Source organism: Dasypus novemcinctus, chromosome 30, assembly GCF_030445035.2.
Source record: "Dasypus novemcinctus isolate mDasNov1 chromosome 30, mDasNov1.1.hap2, whole genome shotgun sequence".
Classification (NCBI taxonomy): domain Eukaryota; kingdom Metazoa; phylum Chordata; class Mammalia; order Cingulata; family Dasypodidae; genus Dasypus; species Dasypus novemcinctus.
The window spans coordinates 26911584-26930709 of NC_080702.1; the positions used below are offsets into that span (position 1 = coordinate 26911584).

Sequence of the window (19126 nt, forward strand, 5' to 3'; positions counted from 1 at the left end):
AAGATCATTAATATATTACCATATACTAGTGTTCAAATTTTGCTTTGGTTGTATTTTTGCCTGATATTAATACTTGTAACATTAATGTACATTTGAGATTCAAAGAAAAAGTCATACATGCCATATTACTCATATATGCATTTCACATGAGGTTTTTCTATGCCATCAGTCCCATGTTACATTTTTTAGCTTTCCTTCTAGTAATATACATGACCTTAGATTTTCCCTTTCCACCTCTCTCATACTCATATATTACCTCTGCTAGTTACAAACAGCATGATGTGCCTTCGCCTTTTCTAGTCATTTCCAAAGATTTACAAACAACCTTTTTATCAATTCTGCATAGCTTTATGGAAAGCTGAGGGTTAGAGTGTTTTTAAAAAAGCACAATCAGATGTGACCTTTCTACACATGCCTCTTCTGTCACTTTTACTGGACCTGTGCTTGGCGCTGGGGTTGGTGTATACTCAGGAGACCTGAATCTCTGGACTGTCCATGTGACAGCCGGGCCCTGAGCCTCAGCAGACTTGCAACTCCTACCCTCTGGTTTATTGAACTTACCCCGGCCAGCTGACAGGGAGGTGAAGAAGGTCAACCACCACACCAGGGAGTCAAGAGTGCCTACAGCTGCAAGCAGGAGGATTGCATCCAGCATCCAGGTGGAATCTAAGCCCCCTCTTGATCTAGAGGTGGAGTGGACATCACCATCCCAGGGTCCACAGGATGGAGGAATAGAGTATGGATTAGAGTGGACTTCCTGATATTCTATTCATGAACTACTGTGATTAGTAATCGAAGAAAACGTGGCATGGGTGTGGAGAAAGTGGCCATGGTGGCTGCTGGGGGTAGGGAGTGGAAGGAAGAGATGAGATGTGGGGGTGTTTTCAGGACTTGGAGTTGTCCTGGGTGGTGCTGCAGGGACAGATGCTGGACATTGTGTGTCCTGCCATGGCCCACTGAACGGACTGGGGGAGAGTGTAAACTGCAATGTAAACTATAACCCATGGGGTGCAGCAGTGCTCCAAAATGTATTCCCCAAATGCAACCAATGTGCTACGATGATGAAAGAGGTCGTTGATATGGGAGGAGTGCGGTGAGGGGAGTGGGGAGCCTATGGGGACCGTTTATATTTTTTCAATGTAACATTAAAAAAAAAATAGAAAAAATAAAAAAGCACAATCGGTTACCAGGAACGTGACAGAGAGTGAAGGAGGGGTGGAGGGTTCTTAGGACGGGGCGTGGAGGAGGGCATCAGGGCGTTCTCAGGTGGGGGGAATGGAAGGGAAAATTAGGAGGCATCCAAGGGAGAGTCAGAAGGAAGATGTTGCAGAGGAGGGCGACACGAGTGCAAAGGCCCGGAGGCGGCTCTCCTGGGTGAGCTTTTCCAGGTGTGCACTCTGGGAGGCCTCAGGCCCACCCTGCGGAACAGGCACCATCAGACTTTCTTACAGAGTGGAAGGTTGAGGCTTCCACCAAGTGTGGGAAACTTGCTCTGACCAACTCAGCTCAGGCTGTGCACCTGCCAGGCAACTTTCTGGGCCTACGGCGCCCTCTGCTGTCCCTGGCAGGTGTCGCTCCGTTTCCATGGTAACACTGATGCCTGCCATTCAGGTGGCACCCGGCCCCTCTCGTCCCCTGAGCGGCTGGAGGCTGGGGTAGGTACAGGCAGGTGTACAGTGAACCAAGGAACGCACATGTTTGTCCAGGTTCTGGGCCTCAGGCTCCTCCTCTGGAAATCTGGGCTCCCCGTCTTTGAATAAACCCTGCGCCAGGGCCTGTTTTAAACTCTTGGGACAAAGCAGTGAACAAGAGACAAAAACCCCTGCCCTCTGCGGAGCTGACATTCGACGGGGTGGGGGCGTGTGTGTGTGTGAGAGAGACTGACAATAACTAAATAAACTAAGCAACTTGCAAAAATGTTTTTGGATTGGCATAGTCCCCGAGATGACATCCAACCTGAGACCTGGAAGGGGAGCCGGGAGTTGCCGGGACCAGAGGATGCCAGCAGCAGGCACGGCCCGTGTGAAGGCCCTGAGGCAGGAGGTGAGAGGGGTGCGTGAGAAGAAGGGAGAGACTTGGTGACAAAGACGCTAGAATTGGGGAAGCAGATGTGGCCCAATGGATAGGGCATCCGCCTACCACACGAGAGGTCCAGGGTTCAAACCCAGGGCCTCCTGACCCGTGTGCAGCTGGCCCACACGCAGTGCTGATGCGCACAAGGAGTGCCATGCCACTCAGGGGTGTCCCATAGGGAAGCCCCACGCGCAAGGAGTGCGCCCCGTAAGGAATCGCCAGGAGTGGCACCGCACACACCGAGAGCTGATGCAGCAAGATGACTCAATGGAAAAAAAAAAAAAAAGATGACTCAATGAAAAGAGACACAGATCCCCGGTGCCACTGACAATGCAAGCAGACACAGAAGAACACACAGCAAATGGACGCAAAGAGCAGACAGGAGTGGGGAAGGGGAGAGAAATAAATCAAATAAAAATCTTAAAAAAAAAAACTATATTTGAACATCATATGCAGCCATCATTTTGAATCAGTCTTCACAACACCCTTAGGTGGAGATACTTTAATTCGTCCCATTTTACGGAGGAGAAAATGATGGATCAGCGAGGCCGTGGGTGTCGCCTAGGAGGCGGCAGGGCTGGGATTCGAACTCCAGGTGATTTCGGTTCTGCGCGGTAGCGCCGCTGGGCGCGCCCGGCGTCCGTTGCCATGGCTTCCCGGAAGTTCCGGCCTGCGCCTGCGCACCACGTGACCGGCGCCAAGATGGCGGCGCCCTGGCCGTCGGCCCACGTGGTTCCGGCGGCGCAGATGGCGGCGGCGGGCGGCCCGGCCTCGGCGGAGTCGGCGCCGCGGCTCCTGCGGCTGGTGGCCGAGTGCGGGCGCTCGCGGGCGCGGGCGGGCGAGCTGCGGCTGCCGCACGGCCCGGTGGCCACGCCGGTGTTCATGCCCGTGGGCACGCAGGCCACCATGAAGGGCATCACCACCGAGCAGCTGGCCGCCCTGGGCTGCCGCGTCTGCCTGGGCAACACCTACCACCTGGGCCTGCGGCCGGTGGGCGGCGGGCCGGGCGGGGCGGGGGGGGGGGGGCGGCGGCGGGGCTGGGGGCGCCCCGGGCCCGGCCTGACCCCCCTCTCCGCCCCGCGCAGGGCCCCGAGCTGATCCGGAAAGCCCAGGGCCTCCACGGCTTCATGAACTGGCCCCACAACCTGCTGACGGTGAGGCGGGGTCGGCGCGGGGGCGCGGGGGCGCGGGGCCCGTGCCGCCACCCGCTGACAGCCCTGCCGTGGGGATCCCCCCCCCTCTCCCCAGGACAGCGGCGGCTTCCAGATGGTCTCCCTCGTGGCCCTGTCCGAGGTGACGGAAGAGGGCGTCCGCTTCCGCTCCCCCTACGACGGCGTCGAGACCCTCCTGAGCCCGGAGAAGTCCGTGGAGATCCAGAACGCGCTGGGTGAGCGGACCCCGCGGGGCCTCCCCTGCCTCCTGGGGGGAGGCGGACAGCAGGGGGGGGCCCGCGCTGCCTCTTCCGTGCTGTGTGGCCGTGGACAAGACGCTGTCCCTCTCTGAGCTTCAGTCGAGCCGTCTGCAAGGGGGAGAAATAACAGCACACCTACTTGGTGCAATTGTTGACCTGGATCAATGAAGGAAGGTCCAGGAAACGCTTAGCCCAGTGCCTGGCCGTAGTTACTTTTACTATTATAATAATACTGTGCAATGGTATTGTTATAAGACAGAATAATATTATGTAGTAGCTTTTATAAGTATATGGCTATTTCTTTTTTTTTAAAGATTTTTAAAAAATTTATTTTCCCGCCTTCCCCCCAGTTGTCTGCTCTCCGTGTCCATTCACTGTGCGTTCTTCTGTGTCCACTTGTGTTCTTGTCAGCGGCGCGGGAATCTGTGTCTCTCTTTGTTGCGTCATCTTGCTGTGTCAGCTCTCCGTGTGTGCGGCGCCATTCCTGGGCAGGCTGCACTTTCTTTCACACTGGGTGGCTCTCCTTACGGGGCGCACTCCTTGCGCGTGGGGCTCCCCTACGCGGGGGACACCCCTGCGTGGCACGGCACTCCTTGCGCGCATCAGCACTGCGCGTGGGCCAGCTCCACACGGGTCAAGGAGGCCCGGGGTTTGAACCGTGGACCTCCCATGTGGTAGGCAGGCGCTCTATCCGCTTCGTGCTTTTCTATAGTAGCTTTTATAAGTATAGGGCTATAGTTTCTTTTAAGTAACAAGTTAACTGAACAAATATCTGTCGAGCAAAGGGTGGCACGGAAGGGGCGTTGGGGTTGGCCTCAGGCCCCTCCCATCTCTATCAATAGCCCCCCCATTCCCGCTGTTTTTCCAGCATCCCCAACTTTCAACACCATTGGTGCTTTTAAGCCCCTCCCACAGAGAGACGGGGGCTTCCGGCTCCTTGCTTTCAGGGGGGGTGCTGGTGGCGCACCAGCCACGCCCCCTGGGAACTGCAGTCCTTGGGGCAGAGCCCGCGTTGGAGCAGCTGCCCCAGCTAGAAGGGGAAAACCCCACAATGCAGGGGGAATATTTCGCATGTGTCTGTTCCTATGCGCAAACCAAACAACGCATTTTGCATATATAACGCATCACTGGCCCCGGAACCGTGTTCGCCTGCGTTGCGGTGGCATTCGCCGCCTTATTTCGCCATGTCGCGCTGTCATCACCCCCGCCCACTCCCGAGAACGTTGCTAGCACCCTGAGAGGAGCTGGGCCCCCCTCGTGCGTGCGCCCCCTATTCCCCTCCCCCACGCCTCGGCTAGAGCCTAATCTCTTGTCTCTCTGAATTTGAGTATCGGCTTTTCACGTAAGCGGATCGTGCGCTGTTCGCCCTTGTTTGCATCTGGCTTCTTGATGATTTCAAGGTTGGTCCAGGTCGTAACGTGGATTTTTTTGGGGGCTGCAGAATATCCCATTGTATGGCAAGAGCGCCTTTTGTTTAGCCGTTGCTCATCTGTCGATGGGTACTAGGGTTATTATACATCTCGAAAGACCCCCCAGAATGTAAAGTTGGAACTGTGACCCTGAAGGCTAAGTCTGGGACTGCGTCTGCAGATTCTGAGAAGGCAGCCCTAGGCCTGAAACTAGAAGAGGAGGAGGAATCAGCTAAGTGTCCTCAGGGAGAAAGTGTGCTCTGGACTGCTCATGTGCAAAGGCCCTGAGGCAGGGGCCAGACCTAGCGTGCTGGGGAAACAGGAGGCCTGTGGGGCCGGAACGGAGGGAGCGAGGGGGAGGGCAGGGAGGTGACGGGCACCGATCCTGCGAGGGCCTGGTGGATCACGAACAAGACAGTTTTTAAACGAGAGTACATTTTGTATACAGACATTCTGTATAAACATGTCTACACGGACCGGAATCAGTGTCTCCTTCCCTGTCCTCCACCCATCTTTTTTTTTTTTTTTAAGAATTATTTTTTATTTATTTCTCTCCACCCCTCCACCCCCAGTTGTCTGCTCTCTGTGTCCATTCGCTGTGTGTTCTTCTGTGACCACTTCTATCCTTATCAGCAGCACCAGGAATCTGTGTTTCTTTTTGTTGTGTCATCTTGTTGCGTCAGCTCTCCGTGTGTGCAGCACCATTCCTGGGCAGGCTGCACTTTCTTTCGTGCTGGGCGGCTCTCCTTACGGGGCGCACTCCTTGCGTGTGGGTCTCCCCTACGTGGGGGACACCCCTGTGTGGCAGGGCACTCCTTGCGCGCATCAGCACTGCGCATGGGCCAGCTCCACACGGGTCAAGGAGGCCCGGGGTTTGAACCGCAGACCTCCCATGTGGTAGGCGGACACCCTATCAGTTGAGCCACATGCACTTCCCTGTTTTGTTTTTGTTTTGTTTGCAATTTGCTTCTTGAAGAGTCTGGTTCCTTTGCCCTGTGTCATTTCCTTACTGTCTAAATTTTGCTGATTGCATCCCCATGGTTTTGCTTAACCCGTTTCCACCATCCTCTGTATTTCCTGGAGGGCTGGTGATTGGATGTAGAGGTTGGAGTCGGATGTAGACATTGGAGTCAGATTCAAGTTCACTCTCCTTTTGGCAAGACTGCTTTGCAGGTGGCGATGTGTATTTCCATCACAGGGCCCCTGATGTTCACCCAGAGCTCTCTGGGTGTATTATGCCATTAGCAGTTGTGAAATGGTGATGTTCTAATTCTGTGGTTCTTTCTTCATTGATCAGCCAGATTATTTCTGTAAAGAGAAACTTCTCTCGCCTATTCTGTTTTTTTCTTCCCCTCCCCCTCCCCCTGCCCTGCTGTTTCGGCTGTCTGTGTCCATTCGCTGTGTGATCTTCTGTATCTATTTCTCTTTTTGCCTTCTCTTCTCTAGTATTCACCGGGATTCAATCCTGGGGACCTCTGATGGGGAGAGAGGTTCCCTGTCACTTGCGCCACCTCAGTTCCTGGTCTCTGCTGCGCTTCACCTTGACTCTCCCCTTGTCTCTCTTTTGATGCGTCATCATCTTGCCGCGTGACTCACTTGCGCGGGCACTGGCTCACCACGCGGGCACTCGCGTGGGCACTGGCTCACCATGCGGGCACTTGTGTAGGCAATCAGCTCACTGCGTGGGCACTCGGCCCACCACACAGGTACTTGGCTCACCATGCAAGCACTCGGCTTGCTGTGCAGGCACCTACCTGGGCACTTGGCCCACCGTGCGGGCACTGGCTCGCCGCGCGGGCCAGCTTTCTCCTTTTTCACCAGAAGGTCCCAGGGATCGAACCCAGGTCCTCCCATATGGTAGGTGGAGGCCTTATCACTTGAGCCACATCCGCTTCCCTCTCACCTATTCTTGAGTGACATGGTTCAGCTCCTGTAGAAAAAGGGAGGCAAATATTCATTCTTTCTCTCTATTTATCAGTTTTCATGGGTTGATGACTGGCATCTTCTGAACAATGAGGACTAATATTTAGTTTCTTAGAATCATCATAGGGAAGCAGACGTGGCTCAACTGATAGGGCGTCCGTCTACTATTTGGAGGTCCTAGGGTTCAAACCCCGGGCCTCCTTGACCTGTGTGGAGCTGGCCCATGCGCAGTGCTGATGCGCACAAGGAGTGCCCTGCCACGCAGGGGTGTCCCCTGCGTAGGGGAGCCCCATGCGCAAGGAGTGCGCCCCGCAAGGAGAGCCACCCAGCATGAAAAAAGCGCAGCCCACCCAGGAGTGTGCGCTGCACACACGGAAAGCTGATGTAGGAAGATGACGCAAAAAAAAAAAAGCAACATAGTTTCCGAGTGACATATGACAAAAACGCAGGGGGACACAGAAGAACACACAGCAAATGGACACAGAGAGCAGACAATAGGGGGGAAGGGGAGAGAAATAAATAAAATAAATCTTTAAAAAAAAAAAAGAATCATCATGTACTCTTGGGTTTAAGCATATTTGATGTGTTTCAATCCCTTGCTTGCAGTTAAAATCTTTATTGATTCTCAAATTGCCCCATCTTTGGCCTGTAGGGTGCACTGGTGCTTGTGCTTTATTACCAAACATCTTGGTGATATTTCTTTGGGCTTTTTCAAGTCTTCTCTTTCATTTTTGATTTTCTGTCTAGTTGTTCTATTCACTATTGGGAGTTGAGTATTGAAGTCTTCAACTATTACAGTTTTTTTAAAATTTAATTTTTATTTCTTTCTTTCTACCCCCTCATTGTTTGCACTCACTGTCTGTTCTCTGTTCATTGTGTCCTCTCTTCTTTTTTTTTTTTAGAAGGCACAGGAACCCAAACCCAGGCCCTCGCATGTGGAGTGAGGTGCCTAATCGCTTGAGCCACCCCGGCTCCCTGCTTATTGAGTCTCTCATTGTGTTTTCCTCCTTGTGTCTCTTCATTGAGTCATCATGTTGTGTCACTTCGCTGTCTTGGTCTTCTTCTTTAGGAGGCCCCAGGAACCAAACCAGGGACCTCCTATGTGGCAGGTGGGAGCCCAGCTGCTTAAGCCACATCTGCTTCCCTGTTTGTTTTCTTTTTATACACTTTATTCTTTTTTCTTCCCCTCTCCTCCCCTTCCCTGCTGTTTTCCTGTCTGTGTCCATTCGCTGTGTGATCTTCTATATCTCTTTCTCTTTTTCTCTTCTCTTCTCATCTTTCTTCTCTAGGATTCACCAGTATTTGCTCCTGGGGACCTCTGATGGGGAGAGAGGTTTCCTGTAAATTGCACCACCTCAGTTCCTGGTTTCTGCTGTGCTTCACCTTGACTCTTCCCTTCGTCCCTCTTTTGTTGCGTCATCATCTTCCTGCGTGACTCATTTGCACAGGCACTCGGTTTGCCACATGGGCATTAGTTTCCCTGCATGAGCGTTCTGCTCACCACGTGGGCACTTGGCTTGCCACATGGGCACTGGCTCACTGCTCAGGCACGCTTTCTCTTCTTTTTTTTTCACCAGGAAGCCCCAAGGATCGAACCCAGGTCCTCCCATATGGTAGGCAGAGGCCCTATCACTTGAGCCACATCTGCTTCCCCCTATTTGTTTTTTTTTTTTTTTTTTAAAGATTTATTTATTTATTTAATTTCCCCCCCTCCCCTGGTTGTCTGTTCTTGGTGTCTACTTGCTGAGTCTTGTTTCTTTGTCCGCTTCTGTTGTCGTCAGCGGCACAGGAAGTGTGGGTGGTGCCATTCTTGGGCAGGCTGCACTTTCTTTTCACGCTGGGCGGCTCTCCTCACGGGCGCACTCCTTGCGCGGCACGGCACTCCTTGCGCGCATCAGCACTGCGCATGGCCAGCTCCACACGGGTCAAGGAGGCCCGGGGTTTGAACCGTGGACCTCCCATATGGTAGACGGACGCCCTAACCACTGGGCCAAAGTCCGTTTCCGTTTTTTTTTTTAAGTAAACTTTATTTCAACTTCAAAAAAGAAAACAGGCAAAAGGCAGCTTAACAAATTATGGAAACATTACTTTAAAAAATTCTGTCCAGGCACATTTATCCTGTTTCATTCTAAAAACAAACTGAGATGTTTCTCCAGTTTTCAGAAAGATACATAAATGAGCACAGATTGGTTAAATGACATGTTAATGAAGTGAATGAAGGGGAAAAAAATGTTTGATCATATTCATATCTCATAAAACTAATCATTGTTGAATTACCAATTTCTCCCTTCCTATCTGTCAGTATTTGCTCATGTATTTTGGTGCTATGTTGTTAGGTGCATATATCTTTATAATTGTTTTATCTTCCTGATGGATTACCCATTTTATCACTATGTCCTTTGTTTCTTGTAACCATTTTTGATGTGTCTGTTTTGTCTGACATATAGGTATCCCAGCTTTCCTGTGGTTGTTGTTTCTGTGATATATCTATTTCCATCCTTTTACTTTCAGTTTATTTGTGTCTTTGAATCTAACGTTTGTCTCCTGTAGACAACATATACTTGGATCATGTTGGTTTATGCAGTCTGACAGTCTCTGCCTCTTAATTGGATTGTTTAATTCATTCACATTTAATGTTTATTATGGATATCACCGTATTTTCATCTGCCATGTTAGTTTTTGTTTTTTATATGTCTCGTTTTTTCTGTTACGCTCTCTTTCATTTACTGCTTTGTTTTGCATTAAGTGAATTTTTTTTCTTTTTTTTTTAAATTCAATTTTATTGTAACATAATAATAAAGCAATTTAGTTTTACTAATGATTTTTTCTCAGTACTTTTTCAGTTTTTTTTAGTGGTTGCTCTAGAACGTAGGTGCCAGGGCCAGGAATTGAACCCAGGACCTCATGTGTGGGAAGCTGTTGCTCAACCATTGAGTCACACGGGCTCCCTGAGTTATTTTTTTTTGTTTGTTTTGCTTGTCTTTTTTTTTTTTTAAATGAGACACTGGGAACCAAACCTCGGACCTCGCATGTGGGAGACTTGAGCCACATCCACTCTCCCATGCATATCTTAACTTATCAAAATCAGTTTCAGATTTATGCTAGCTTAATTCTAGTAATATATAGAACTGTTCATTCTGGGGAGCAGATGGAGCTCAAGTGCTTGAGTGCCTCCTTCCCATGTATGGGGTCCCAGGTTCAATCCTTGGTACCTCCTTTAAAAAAGGTTTCTCCTCTATAGCTTTGTTCCTTTTTGCCCTTTTTGTGGTATTATTGTCATACAGATTATATCTATTTATGTTACAAACCTAAAAATACATTATTATTATTTTTAAGTATTTTATTTATTTATTTCTCCACACCCCCTCATGGTTTCCACTTGCTGTGTCTGTTCATCTTGGTTGTTTCTTTAGGAGGCACCGGGAACTGAACCCATAATTTCTGATGTAGAAGGGAGATGCCTAATCGCTCGAGCGAGCCTACTGTCCCCTGCTTTACTGTATCTCTCATTATGTTTTTTTGTTTTGTTTTTTTCCTTCCTGTGTCTCTTGTTATGTCATCTTGTTGCATCAGCTTGTGCCTGCCCATCACATTAACTCACTGTCTTGCTCGTCCTCTTTAGGAGGCACTGGGAACCTCCGTTCCTGCGTTGTTGTGTCTCTAATTATGTTTTTCTTCTTTTGTGTCTTGTTGCGTCAGCTTGCCGCACCTGCCTGCACCAGCTCACTGTCTTCTTTAGGAGGCAACGGGAACCAAACCAGGGACCTCCTGTGTGGGAGAGAGGTGCTGAGTTGCTTGAGCCACCTCTCGTCCCCGCCTTGTTGTGACTCTCATTGTGTTTCCTCTTTGTTTCTCCTCATTGCATCAGCTTGTTGCATCAGCCTGCTGCACCAGTACATCGTGCTGGTCCATTGGGTCAGTTCGCTGCCTTTTTTTTTTTTTGGTTTATTTTTTATTATTTCTCTCCCCTTCCCCACCCCCAGTCATCTGCTCTCTGTCCATTAGCTGTATGTTCTTCTGTGTCCACTTTCATTCTTATCGGCAGCACCGGGAATCTGTGTCTCTTTTGTTTTTGTTGTGTCACCTTGCTGCATCAGTTCTCCATGTGTGTGGTGCCACTCCTGGGCAGGCTGTACTTTTCCTTTTTTCCTCTCCCTCCCCTCCACCCCCACATTGTCTGCTCTCTGTGTCCATTCCCTGTGTGTTCTTCTGTGTCCACTTGCATTCTTGTCAGCAGCGCCAGGAATCTGTGTCTCTTTTTGTTGCGTCATCTTGCTGTGTCAGCTCTCCGTGTGTGCAGCACCATTCCTGGGCAGGCTGTGCTTTTTTTGCACTGGGTGGCTCTCCTTACAGGGCGCACTCCTTGCGTGTGGGGCTCCCCTGCGCGGGGGACACCCCTGCGTGGCACGGCACTCCTTGCGCGCATCAGCACTGCACGTGGGCCAGCTCCACACGGGTCAAGGAGCCCGGGGTTTGAACCCTAGACCCTCCATATGGAAGGTGGACGCCCTGTCAGTTGAGCCACATCCACTTCCCAACTTGCTCTCTTGCTTGTCCTCTGTAGGAGGCACCAGGAACCAAACCCGGGACCTCCCATGTGGTCGGCTGGCGCCCAAATGCTTGAGCCACACGTGCTTCCCGATCTGAAAGTCTTGAGGCCAGAAATGTGTTAGAACGTAGAACGTTCCGATTTTAGAACGCTGATACAGGGCTGACGTCGTTTAGTGTGCAGCACCCCGGCGGTGCGAAACAGATCACTCACAGGGTGCCAGCACGGTGACCCTTTGTACTAAATTGGATTAGGAGAAAAAAGACGGTCACCGTCGCAGAGCAGGGTATAACCATCTTGGATTTTGCGGCAGAGGATGAGAGAGAGCCTCGACTCTTGAAGCTTTTCTGGATGTTGGAAATTGTAGGACCAGAACCTTCCATGAAGGGCGGGACGTGGCTTATTTAACGAGCGTCCGGTTGACAGACGCCTGCTCTCCCAGGCTTGCTGCCGCGCCTGCCACGGGAAAGAATCACCTCGTAGGCACGACGTTTTATTCCGGAAGGGCAATTTGGCCACAGTGGGACGTTCCCTTTTAGGGGGGCAGGGTTTCAAGGCCCCTTCTGATGTACATCTTGAAAAGCCCCCTCCGGGGTGTCCCCCACGTGGGAGAGCCCCACGCGCAAGGAGTGTGCCCCGTAAGGAGAGCCGCCCAGCGCGAAAGAAAGTGCAGCCTGCCCAGGAGTGGCGCTGCACACACGGAGAGCTGACACAACGAGATGATGCAACAAAAAGATACACAGATTCCCGGTGCTGCTGATAAGGATAGAAGTGGTCACAGAAGAACACACAGCAAATGGACACAGAGAGCAGACAACTGGGGCGGGGGGATAAATAAATAAAAATAAATCTTTAAAATTAAAAAAGAAAAGCCCCCTCTGAGCGCCGGGCGAGCAGCCTGGGGGGGTCGCCCAGGGGGGAGTCCAGAGGGACCCGGAATGGGCCTCTGCGGCGCCAGCAGGAGGCGGGGGCCTCCGGGTGATGGGGCCCCACCTCTCGCGCCAGGCTCGGACATCATCATGCAGCTGGACGACGTGGTCAGCAGCACGGTGACGGGGCCCCGCGTCGAGGAGGCCATGCACAGGTGCGTGCGCGCGCGCTGCGGGGGGACCTGGCCCTGCCTTGTCTCCCTGCGCCTCGCCGGGCCCCCGGTGGCCGGCGCCCTCCTGCAGGCTGTGTGAGTCAGCCATCGGGGCGCTGGTGCAAAATGCCAGAAAAGGGTTGGTTGTGGTTGTTTTTTTTTTTTTTAAGGTAGATAAGTAGCTTTATTTATTGATTGATTGATTTTTATTTATTTCTTCTTTCCTGCTCCCCCCCGGTTGTCTGCTCTCTGTGTCCATTCGCTGTGTGTTCTTCTGTGTCCGCTTGTGTTATTGTCAGTGGCACGGGGAGTCTGTGTCTCTTTTTGTTGTGTCATCTTGCTGCATCAGCTCTCCATGTGGGTGGCCCACTCCTGGGTAGGCTGCGCTTTTTTTGCATGGGGCGGCTCTCCTTATGGGGTGCACTCCTTGCGCGGGGGGCTCCCTGATGCGGGGACACCCCTGTGTGGCAGGGCACTCCTTGCGCGCATCAGCACTGCGCATGGGCCAGCTACACACGGGTCAAGGAGGCCCGGGGTTTGAACCGCGGACCTCCCATGTGGTAGGCAGACGCACTAACCACTGGGCCAAGTCTGCTCCCCTGGTTGGCTTTTATAAAGGGTATGTATTTGGACTAGGAGCTTACAGATCCCAGACCATAAAGCATAAGTCACTTCCCTCCCCAAAGTCTATTTGGAGCAAGATGGCTGCCAACGTCTGCGAGGGCTCAGGCTTCCTGGGTTCCTCCCTTCCAGGGTCTTGCTTCTCTCTGGGCTCAGGGTTCCTCTCTTCCTGGGCTTGCTTCTCTTTCCTCTGTGAGCTTACTTCCCAGGGCTCCAGCTTAAGGCTTCAGCATCAAACTCCAACGTCAAAAGCCCTCCGCTCTGTCCCTTGCCATGCCTTTTATCTGTGAGTCCCCACCCACCAGGGGGCGGGGACTCAGCGCCCTCCTGGCACAAGAGTTTACGTAATTACCTAATCAGGGAAACCTCTGAATCCGATCCAGTCTCACATGCCCAGAAGACAAGACCAGTTCACAGACATAACCCGTTCTTTCTGGAATTCGTGAATAATGTCAACTGCTGACTGACAGGTCCATCCGGTGGCTGGACCGCTGCATCGCGGCCCATCGACGGCCGGACAAGCAAAACCTCTTCGCCATCATCCAGGGTGGACTGGACGCCGACCTCCGGGCCACCTGCCTTAAAGGTAGAGCCGCGTGCGGGGCTGGCCCCTCGCGGGGGTGCCCGGCACGCCGGGGGGCTCGGGCGGGGGTGCTTAGCGGGCGAGGGGGCCCTCCAGGGCAGCCTCATTCCCATAGCTAACGGTTTGCCGTGGCCCGTGGCGGCTTCACGACCATCCTGGAAGGCTTTTGGGTTGCCAGGTGGGAAACCGAGGCACGGAGCTGTTGCGTCCCCCACTCCGGGCCACGCAAGCTTGGATGCGGCCGAGCTGGGATTTGAACCCGGGCCTTAGGGCCCCAGAACCTACCGTGTTAGCTGCTCCTGCTGGGGGGCGGTAGGACACACGGGGTGGAGCCCCGGAGCTGTGCAGCCTGGGCCAGCGGCTTTGCCTCTCTGAGCCTCACTCTCTCCCTCCGTAAAATGGGACCATCCTCCCAGTGTCATGGGGTCAAAGTGAAGGTCAAATGGGAAAAGCCGTTGCAAGCGCCCCGCCCACACCTGGCGTCACCGTAATTAAAGTTGGCCCTGTCATGATTCCTCTTGGTCCTCAAACTGCCCCCCACCTCCCCCAGGTGTTTCAACCGCGATGCGCGGGGAGAGGGACATTTTCATTTCATGTCACAGCTCCGCTCTGGTGGACTTATGTGAAAACGGAAACCCAGGCTTCCTGAGGCGTGGCCCTGGCACATGCGGTGCTTTCTGATATTTTCTGCCTGCCTTTATTTAAAAAAAAAGCAACGCCCTTCTCGCCCCCATCCCACTCGTTTCTTTTTCTTTTTTTTCCCCCAAAGATTTATTATTTTTTTCATTCTCTCCCTGCTCATTGTTTGTGCTCGCTCTCTGCTCTCTGTGTCCTTTTGCTGTGCGTGCTCCGTGTCTGCTCGTCTTCTCTTTAGGAGGCACCGGGAACCGAACCCGGGACCTCCCCTGTGGGAGAGAGGTGCCCAATCACTAGAGCCACCTCAGCTCCCTGCCTTGTGTCTCTTATCATCTTTCCTCTTTGTGTTTCCTTGTTGCATCATCTTGCTGCACCAACTCACTTACTTGCTTGTCTCCTCCAAGAGGCACTGGGAATTGAACCCCAGACCTCCCATGTGGTAGGCAGGAGCTCAGCCGCTTGAGCTACCTCCGCTTCCCCAGATTCCTTTTTTGACCCCCTGAACTTTGACAGACTTTACCTTGTGCCCTGGGGTTCATCAGAACCAATGGGGGGGGCCTGGGAACCTGCATTCAATGAACCCAGCCCCAGTCAATCCTGCTGCCCCCTCTGCTTTCAAACCCGGCCCCGGACTGGGCCTGCTTCGTCGATGCCATTGAACTTGGCCGCCGAGGCCCCGCGATGAGCCTGAGCGTTGGGGCCGGGCCTGGGTTCAAATCCAGCCTGGGACGTCTCAGACCGGTGGTGGAAGCCCTGGCAAGCCTCCGTTTGCTCCAGCGGCCCCGATTCCAAAATCCCAACGGCCCTGAAACCTGCCGCCCACGGGGTGGCAGAACTGCCCGTGGCGGGCGCCCTGTCCCGGCCGTCTGCGCAGGCTGTGCTGTGGAGGTGCCACAGGAGTGGACGACGGGCTCTTCCTCGGCCCGTGGGGCGTCCGCGGTCCTGAGAGCCAGAAGATGCCCAATCCTGAAACTCCGGGCTGGGGCCAGCGCCCGGGGCCTGCGGGAGCAGGTGGCGCCTGTAGCAGCCGAGCTCACGCGTCGCCAGAGTCCCCCCCTGCATTCGCTCTCTCTGCCCCAGGGGACGGCGGGGGCCTGGGCAGGGCCTGGGCCGAGGGGCTGTCCTGGCCTGGCAGCCCCCTCACCCGGCCGTCCCCTCCCAGAGATGACCAAGAGGGACGTGGCCGGCTTCGCCATCGGCGGCCTGAGCGGGGGAGAGAGCAAGGGGCAGTTTTGGAGGATGGTGGCCCTGAGCACGGCGCAGCTGCCCAAGGACAAGCCGCGCTACCTGATGGGCGTGGGGTAGGCTGGCGGGAGGGGAGGTGGGCAGTCGGGGCTTTCTGGGGGACACGGCCCCAGTCCTGGGAGGGCGGGGAGGGGGCCGGGAAGGGGTGCCCCCCCCCCCGCCCCGGGCCAAGGGCTTGAGGCTCTCTGTTCACCTCCCTCCCACAGCTACGCCACGGATCTGGTGGTCTGCGTGGCCCTCGGATGCGACATGTTTGACTGCGTCTTCCCCACGCGGACAGCGGTGAGGCCCCGGGCCGGGGGCAGGCGCGGGCTGGGGCTAGGAGTGGGGTTGGGGCATCTCGGGGGCGAGGGGCTAGGTGGGGGGAGCGGGCAGGGCGAAGAGTCGGTGGACCCCCTTCTCCCCGCAGCGCTTTGGCTCCGCCCTGGTGCCCACCGGGCACCTGCAGCTGAAGAAGAAGCAGTACGCGAGGGACTTCGGCCCCATCGACGCCGAGTGCACCTGTCCCACCTGCCAGAGGCAGGCGGGGCCCGGGAGGGGCGGGGCCTGTGAGGGGCGGGGACCGGGAGCGGGCGGGGCCTGTAAGGGGTGGGGCCCGGGAGCAGGTGGGGCCTGCGAGGGGCGGGGCCCGGGAGCAGGCGGGCCCGGGAGTGGCGGGGCCCGGGAGGGGCGGGGCCCGGGAGCAGGCGGGGCCCGGGAGGGGCGGGGCCCGGGAGCAGGTGGGGCCCGTGAGGGGCGGGGCCCGGGAGCAGACGGAGCCTGCAAGGGGCGGGGACTGGGAGTGGGGGGGGGGCCTGTAAGGGGCGGGGCCCGGGAGGGGCGGGGCCCGGGAGGGGCGGGGCCCGGGAGCAGGTGGGGCCCGGGAGGGGCGGGGCCGAGGAGAGGGCGGGGTCCTGTGAGGGGCAGAGGGTGGTGGGGTGGGGAAGGGTGGGGCCGGTGAGGGGCGGAGCTGGGGCGTGACAGGGTATGTGCGGGGCGGGGACCCGTGAGGGGCGGGTTCTGGGGCCTGCGAGGGGCGGGGCAGGGTCTCGGGCGTGACCAGGGCCTTGAGGGGTGGGGCCTGTGAGGGGCGGGGCCTGGGCGGGGCCGGGGCCTGTGAGGGACGGGACGGGAGGGGTGGGGTCTGGGTCTGTGGCCGCGGCCTTGTGGGGGGGGGGGCCTGGGAGGGCCCTGGCTGGTAAGGGGCAGGGCCTGGGAGGGCAGGGCCTGGGAGGAGCAGGGCCTGGGGGGCGAGACTGGGGCCTGGGAGGACAGGGCCTGTGAGGGGCAGGGCCTGGGGGCGTGTCTGAGGTCTGTGAGGGGCAGGGCCTGGGGGTGTGACTGAGGTCTGTGAGGGCAGGGCCTGTGAGGGGCGGGGCCTGTGCAGGGTGGGGCCTGGGGCGTGGCTGGGGGCTGGGAGGGGCGGGGTCTGGGATGTGACGGGCCTGTGCGCGATGGGCCCTGGGAGGGCCGGGGCTGGTGAGGGGCAGGGCCTGGGAGGACAGGGCCTGTTGAGGGGCAGGGCCTGGGGGCGTGACTGAAGTCTGTGAGGGCAGGGCCTGGGAGGGGCGGGGCTGGTGAGGGGCGGGGCCTGGGGTGTGACGGGGCCTGGGAGGGCAGGGCCTGTGAGGGGCGGGGGCTGGGGGCGTGACTGAGGTCTGTGAGGGCGGGGCTGGTGAGGGGCGCGACTGGGGCCTTGTGGGGCGGGGCCTGGGAGGGCCAGGGCTGGTGGGGGGCGGGGCCTGGGGTGTGACGGGGCCTGGGAGGGGCGGGGGCCTGGGATGTGGCGGGGGCCAGCGTGGGTGGAGCCTGGGAGGGGCAGGGCCTGGGATGTGGCGGGGCCTGGGGGCGTGACTGAGGTCTGCGAGGGCAGGGCTGGGAGGGGCGGGGCCTGGGTGTGACGGGCCTCGTGGGGCGGGGCCTGGGAGGGCAGGGCTGGGAGGGCAGGGGCCTGGGAGGGGCAGGGCCTGGGAGGGCAGGGCTGTGAGGGGCGGGGCCTGGGGTGTGACTGAGGTCTGTGAGGGGCGGGGCCTGTGAGGGGCGGGGCCTGGGATGTGGCGGGACCAGCGTGGGTGGGGCCTGGGAGGGCAGGGCCTGGGAGGGGCAGGGCCTGGGAGGGCAGGGCTGGGAGGGGCGGGGCCTGGGTGTGACGGGCCTCGCGGGGCGGGGCCTGGGAGGGGCGGGGCCAGCGCGGGCGGGGCGGCGGGGTCCCCCTGAGCCCCCGGCCCCCCTCCGTAGGTACAGCCGGGCGTTCCTGCACGCGCTGCTGCACAGCGACAACACGGCCGCCCTGCACCACCTCACCGTGCACAACGTCGCCTACCAGGTGTGCGGCGGCCCGGGGCGCGCTGGGGGGGCGCGGGCTGGAGGCCCCCACGGCTCACGCTGCCCCCCCCCCCCCCGCCCGCAGCTGCGGCTGATGAGCGCCGTGCGCGCCAGCATCGTGGAGAAGCGCTTCCCGGAGTTCGTGCGCGACTTCATGGGCACCATGTACGGGGACCCCAGCCTCTGTCCCGCCTGGGCCGCCGACGCGCTGGCCTCGGTGGGCATCACGCTGGCCTGAGCCTCCGGGCCCGGTGCGGGCCTGGCAGCCGCCAGAGGCGGTGGGGCGTTTTCAATTTAAATGCCCACGTGACCGTGTCTCTCTTTTTTGAACGGACTGGAGCTTTTTTAAAAAAAAGTAATTTTATTTTTCAAGACACTCTTGATGACGTAAATGGTACATGCAAAATACAGGGGCCTGGGGAGCGGAGGGGACTTAAGCAGTTGGGTGCCTGCCTGCCCCACGGGAGGTCCCTGGTTTGGTTCTCGTGCATCTTAAAGAAGATGAACTGACTTAAGGAGGAGACATGAGGAGACACAATGAGCGGGGCACGGAAGTGGCTTCAGTTCCCGGTGCCCCCTAAAGAATGTGAGCAGGGAAGCGGCTGTGGCTCAATCAGTTGGGCTCCCGCCTACCATATGGCAGGCCCTGGGTTCACGTCCCGGGGCCTCCTGGTGAAGGCAGTCTCACCTGCGTCGCAGAGAGCTGATGGCCCATGTGCCCCAGAGAGCTGGCGCAGCAAGATGATGCAACGACGGGAGACAAGCTGATACAGAAAAAACGCACAATGAATGGACACAGAAAAGAGATGGCAAAGAAGGGAACAAGCCGGAAGGCAGGGGGATTAAATAAATAGATAAGTAAATCTTTTAATAAAAGAATGTGAGCAGACACAACAAGCAAGGCAGGCAAGGGAGGCATCTGGGAGAGGAGGAAAAATAAATAAATCTTTTTTAAAAACCTATATATGTAGGGGATTCCCATATACCCTGCCCCACTTTCTCACATTAACATCTTTCAGTAGTGTGGTACATTTGTTACAATTAATGAACAGATTACATTATAGTTTACACTCTGTCCCGCACAATCTTGTAGGTTATGACGAAATATCTGTCATTGCAGTGTCATGCAGGACAAGTCCAAAGCCCTGAAAAAGCCCCCATGTTACACCATTTCTTCCCTCTCCCTCCCCAGACTTGAGTTTTTAAAGCAGTTGTAGGGATACAGAAAACTTACACACCAAGTACAGAGGTCTCCCGGCTGCCCACCCTCACCTCCACCGTTCCCTGTGAT

General features: G+C 56.1%; 1 protein-coding gene across 1 annotated transcript; it reads left to right on the forward strand.

Moving 5' to 3' along the window:
- The first annotated feature begins 2798 nt into the window (after positions 1-2798).
- Positions 2799-18797, forward strand: QTRT1 (queuine tRNA-ribosyltransferase catalytic subunit 1). Its single transcript, XM_058290563.2, has 10 exons — positions 2799-3063; positions 3159-3227; positions 3322-3460; positions 12371-12449; positions 13538-13653; positions 15449-15587; positions 15738-15813; positions 15941-16050; positions 17749-17836; positions 17921-18797. The coding sequence occupies exons 1-10, from the start codon at positions 2821-2823 to the stop codon at positions 18071-18073; spliced, it is 1212 nt and encodes a 403-aa protein (XP_058146546.1). The 5' UTR covers positions 2799-2820; the 3' UTR covers positions 18074-18797.
- Positions 18798-19126: the final 329 nt, after the last annotated feature.

Coding starts and splice junctions, on each gene's coding strand:
- QTRT1 (XM_058290563.2), top strand. CDS start 2,821: ATGGCGGCGGCGGGCGGCCCGGCCTCGGCGGAGTCGGCGCCGCGGCTC. Junction 3,461..12,370: donor GGAGATCCAGAACGCGCTGG/GTGAGCGGACCC, acceptor CTCTCGCGCCAG/GCTCGGACATCATCATGCAG. Junction 15,588..15,737: donor CGCTACCTGATGGGCGTGGG/GTAGGCTGGCGG, acceptor TCCCTCCCACAG/CTACGCCACGGATCTGGTGG.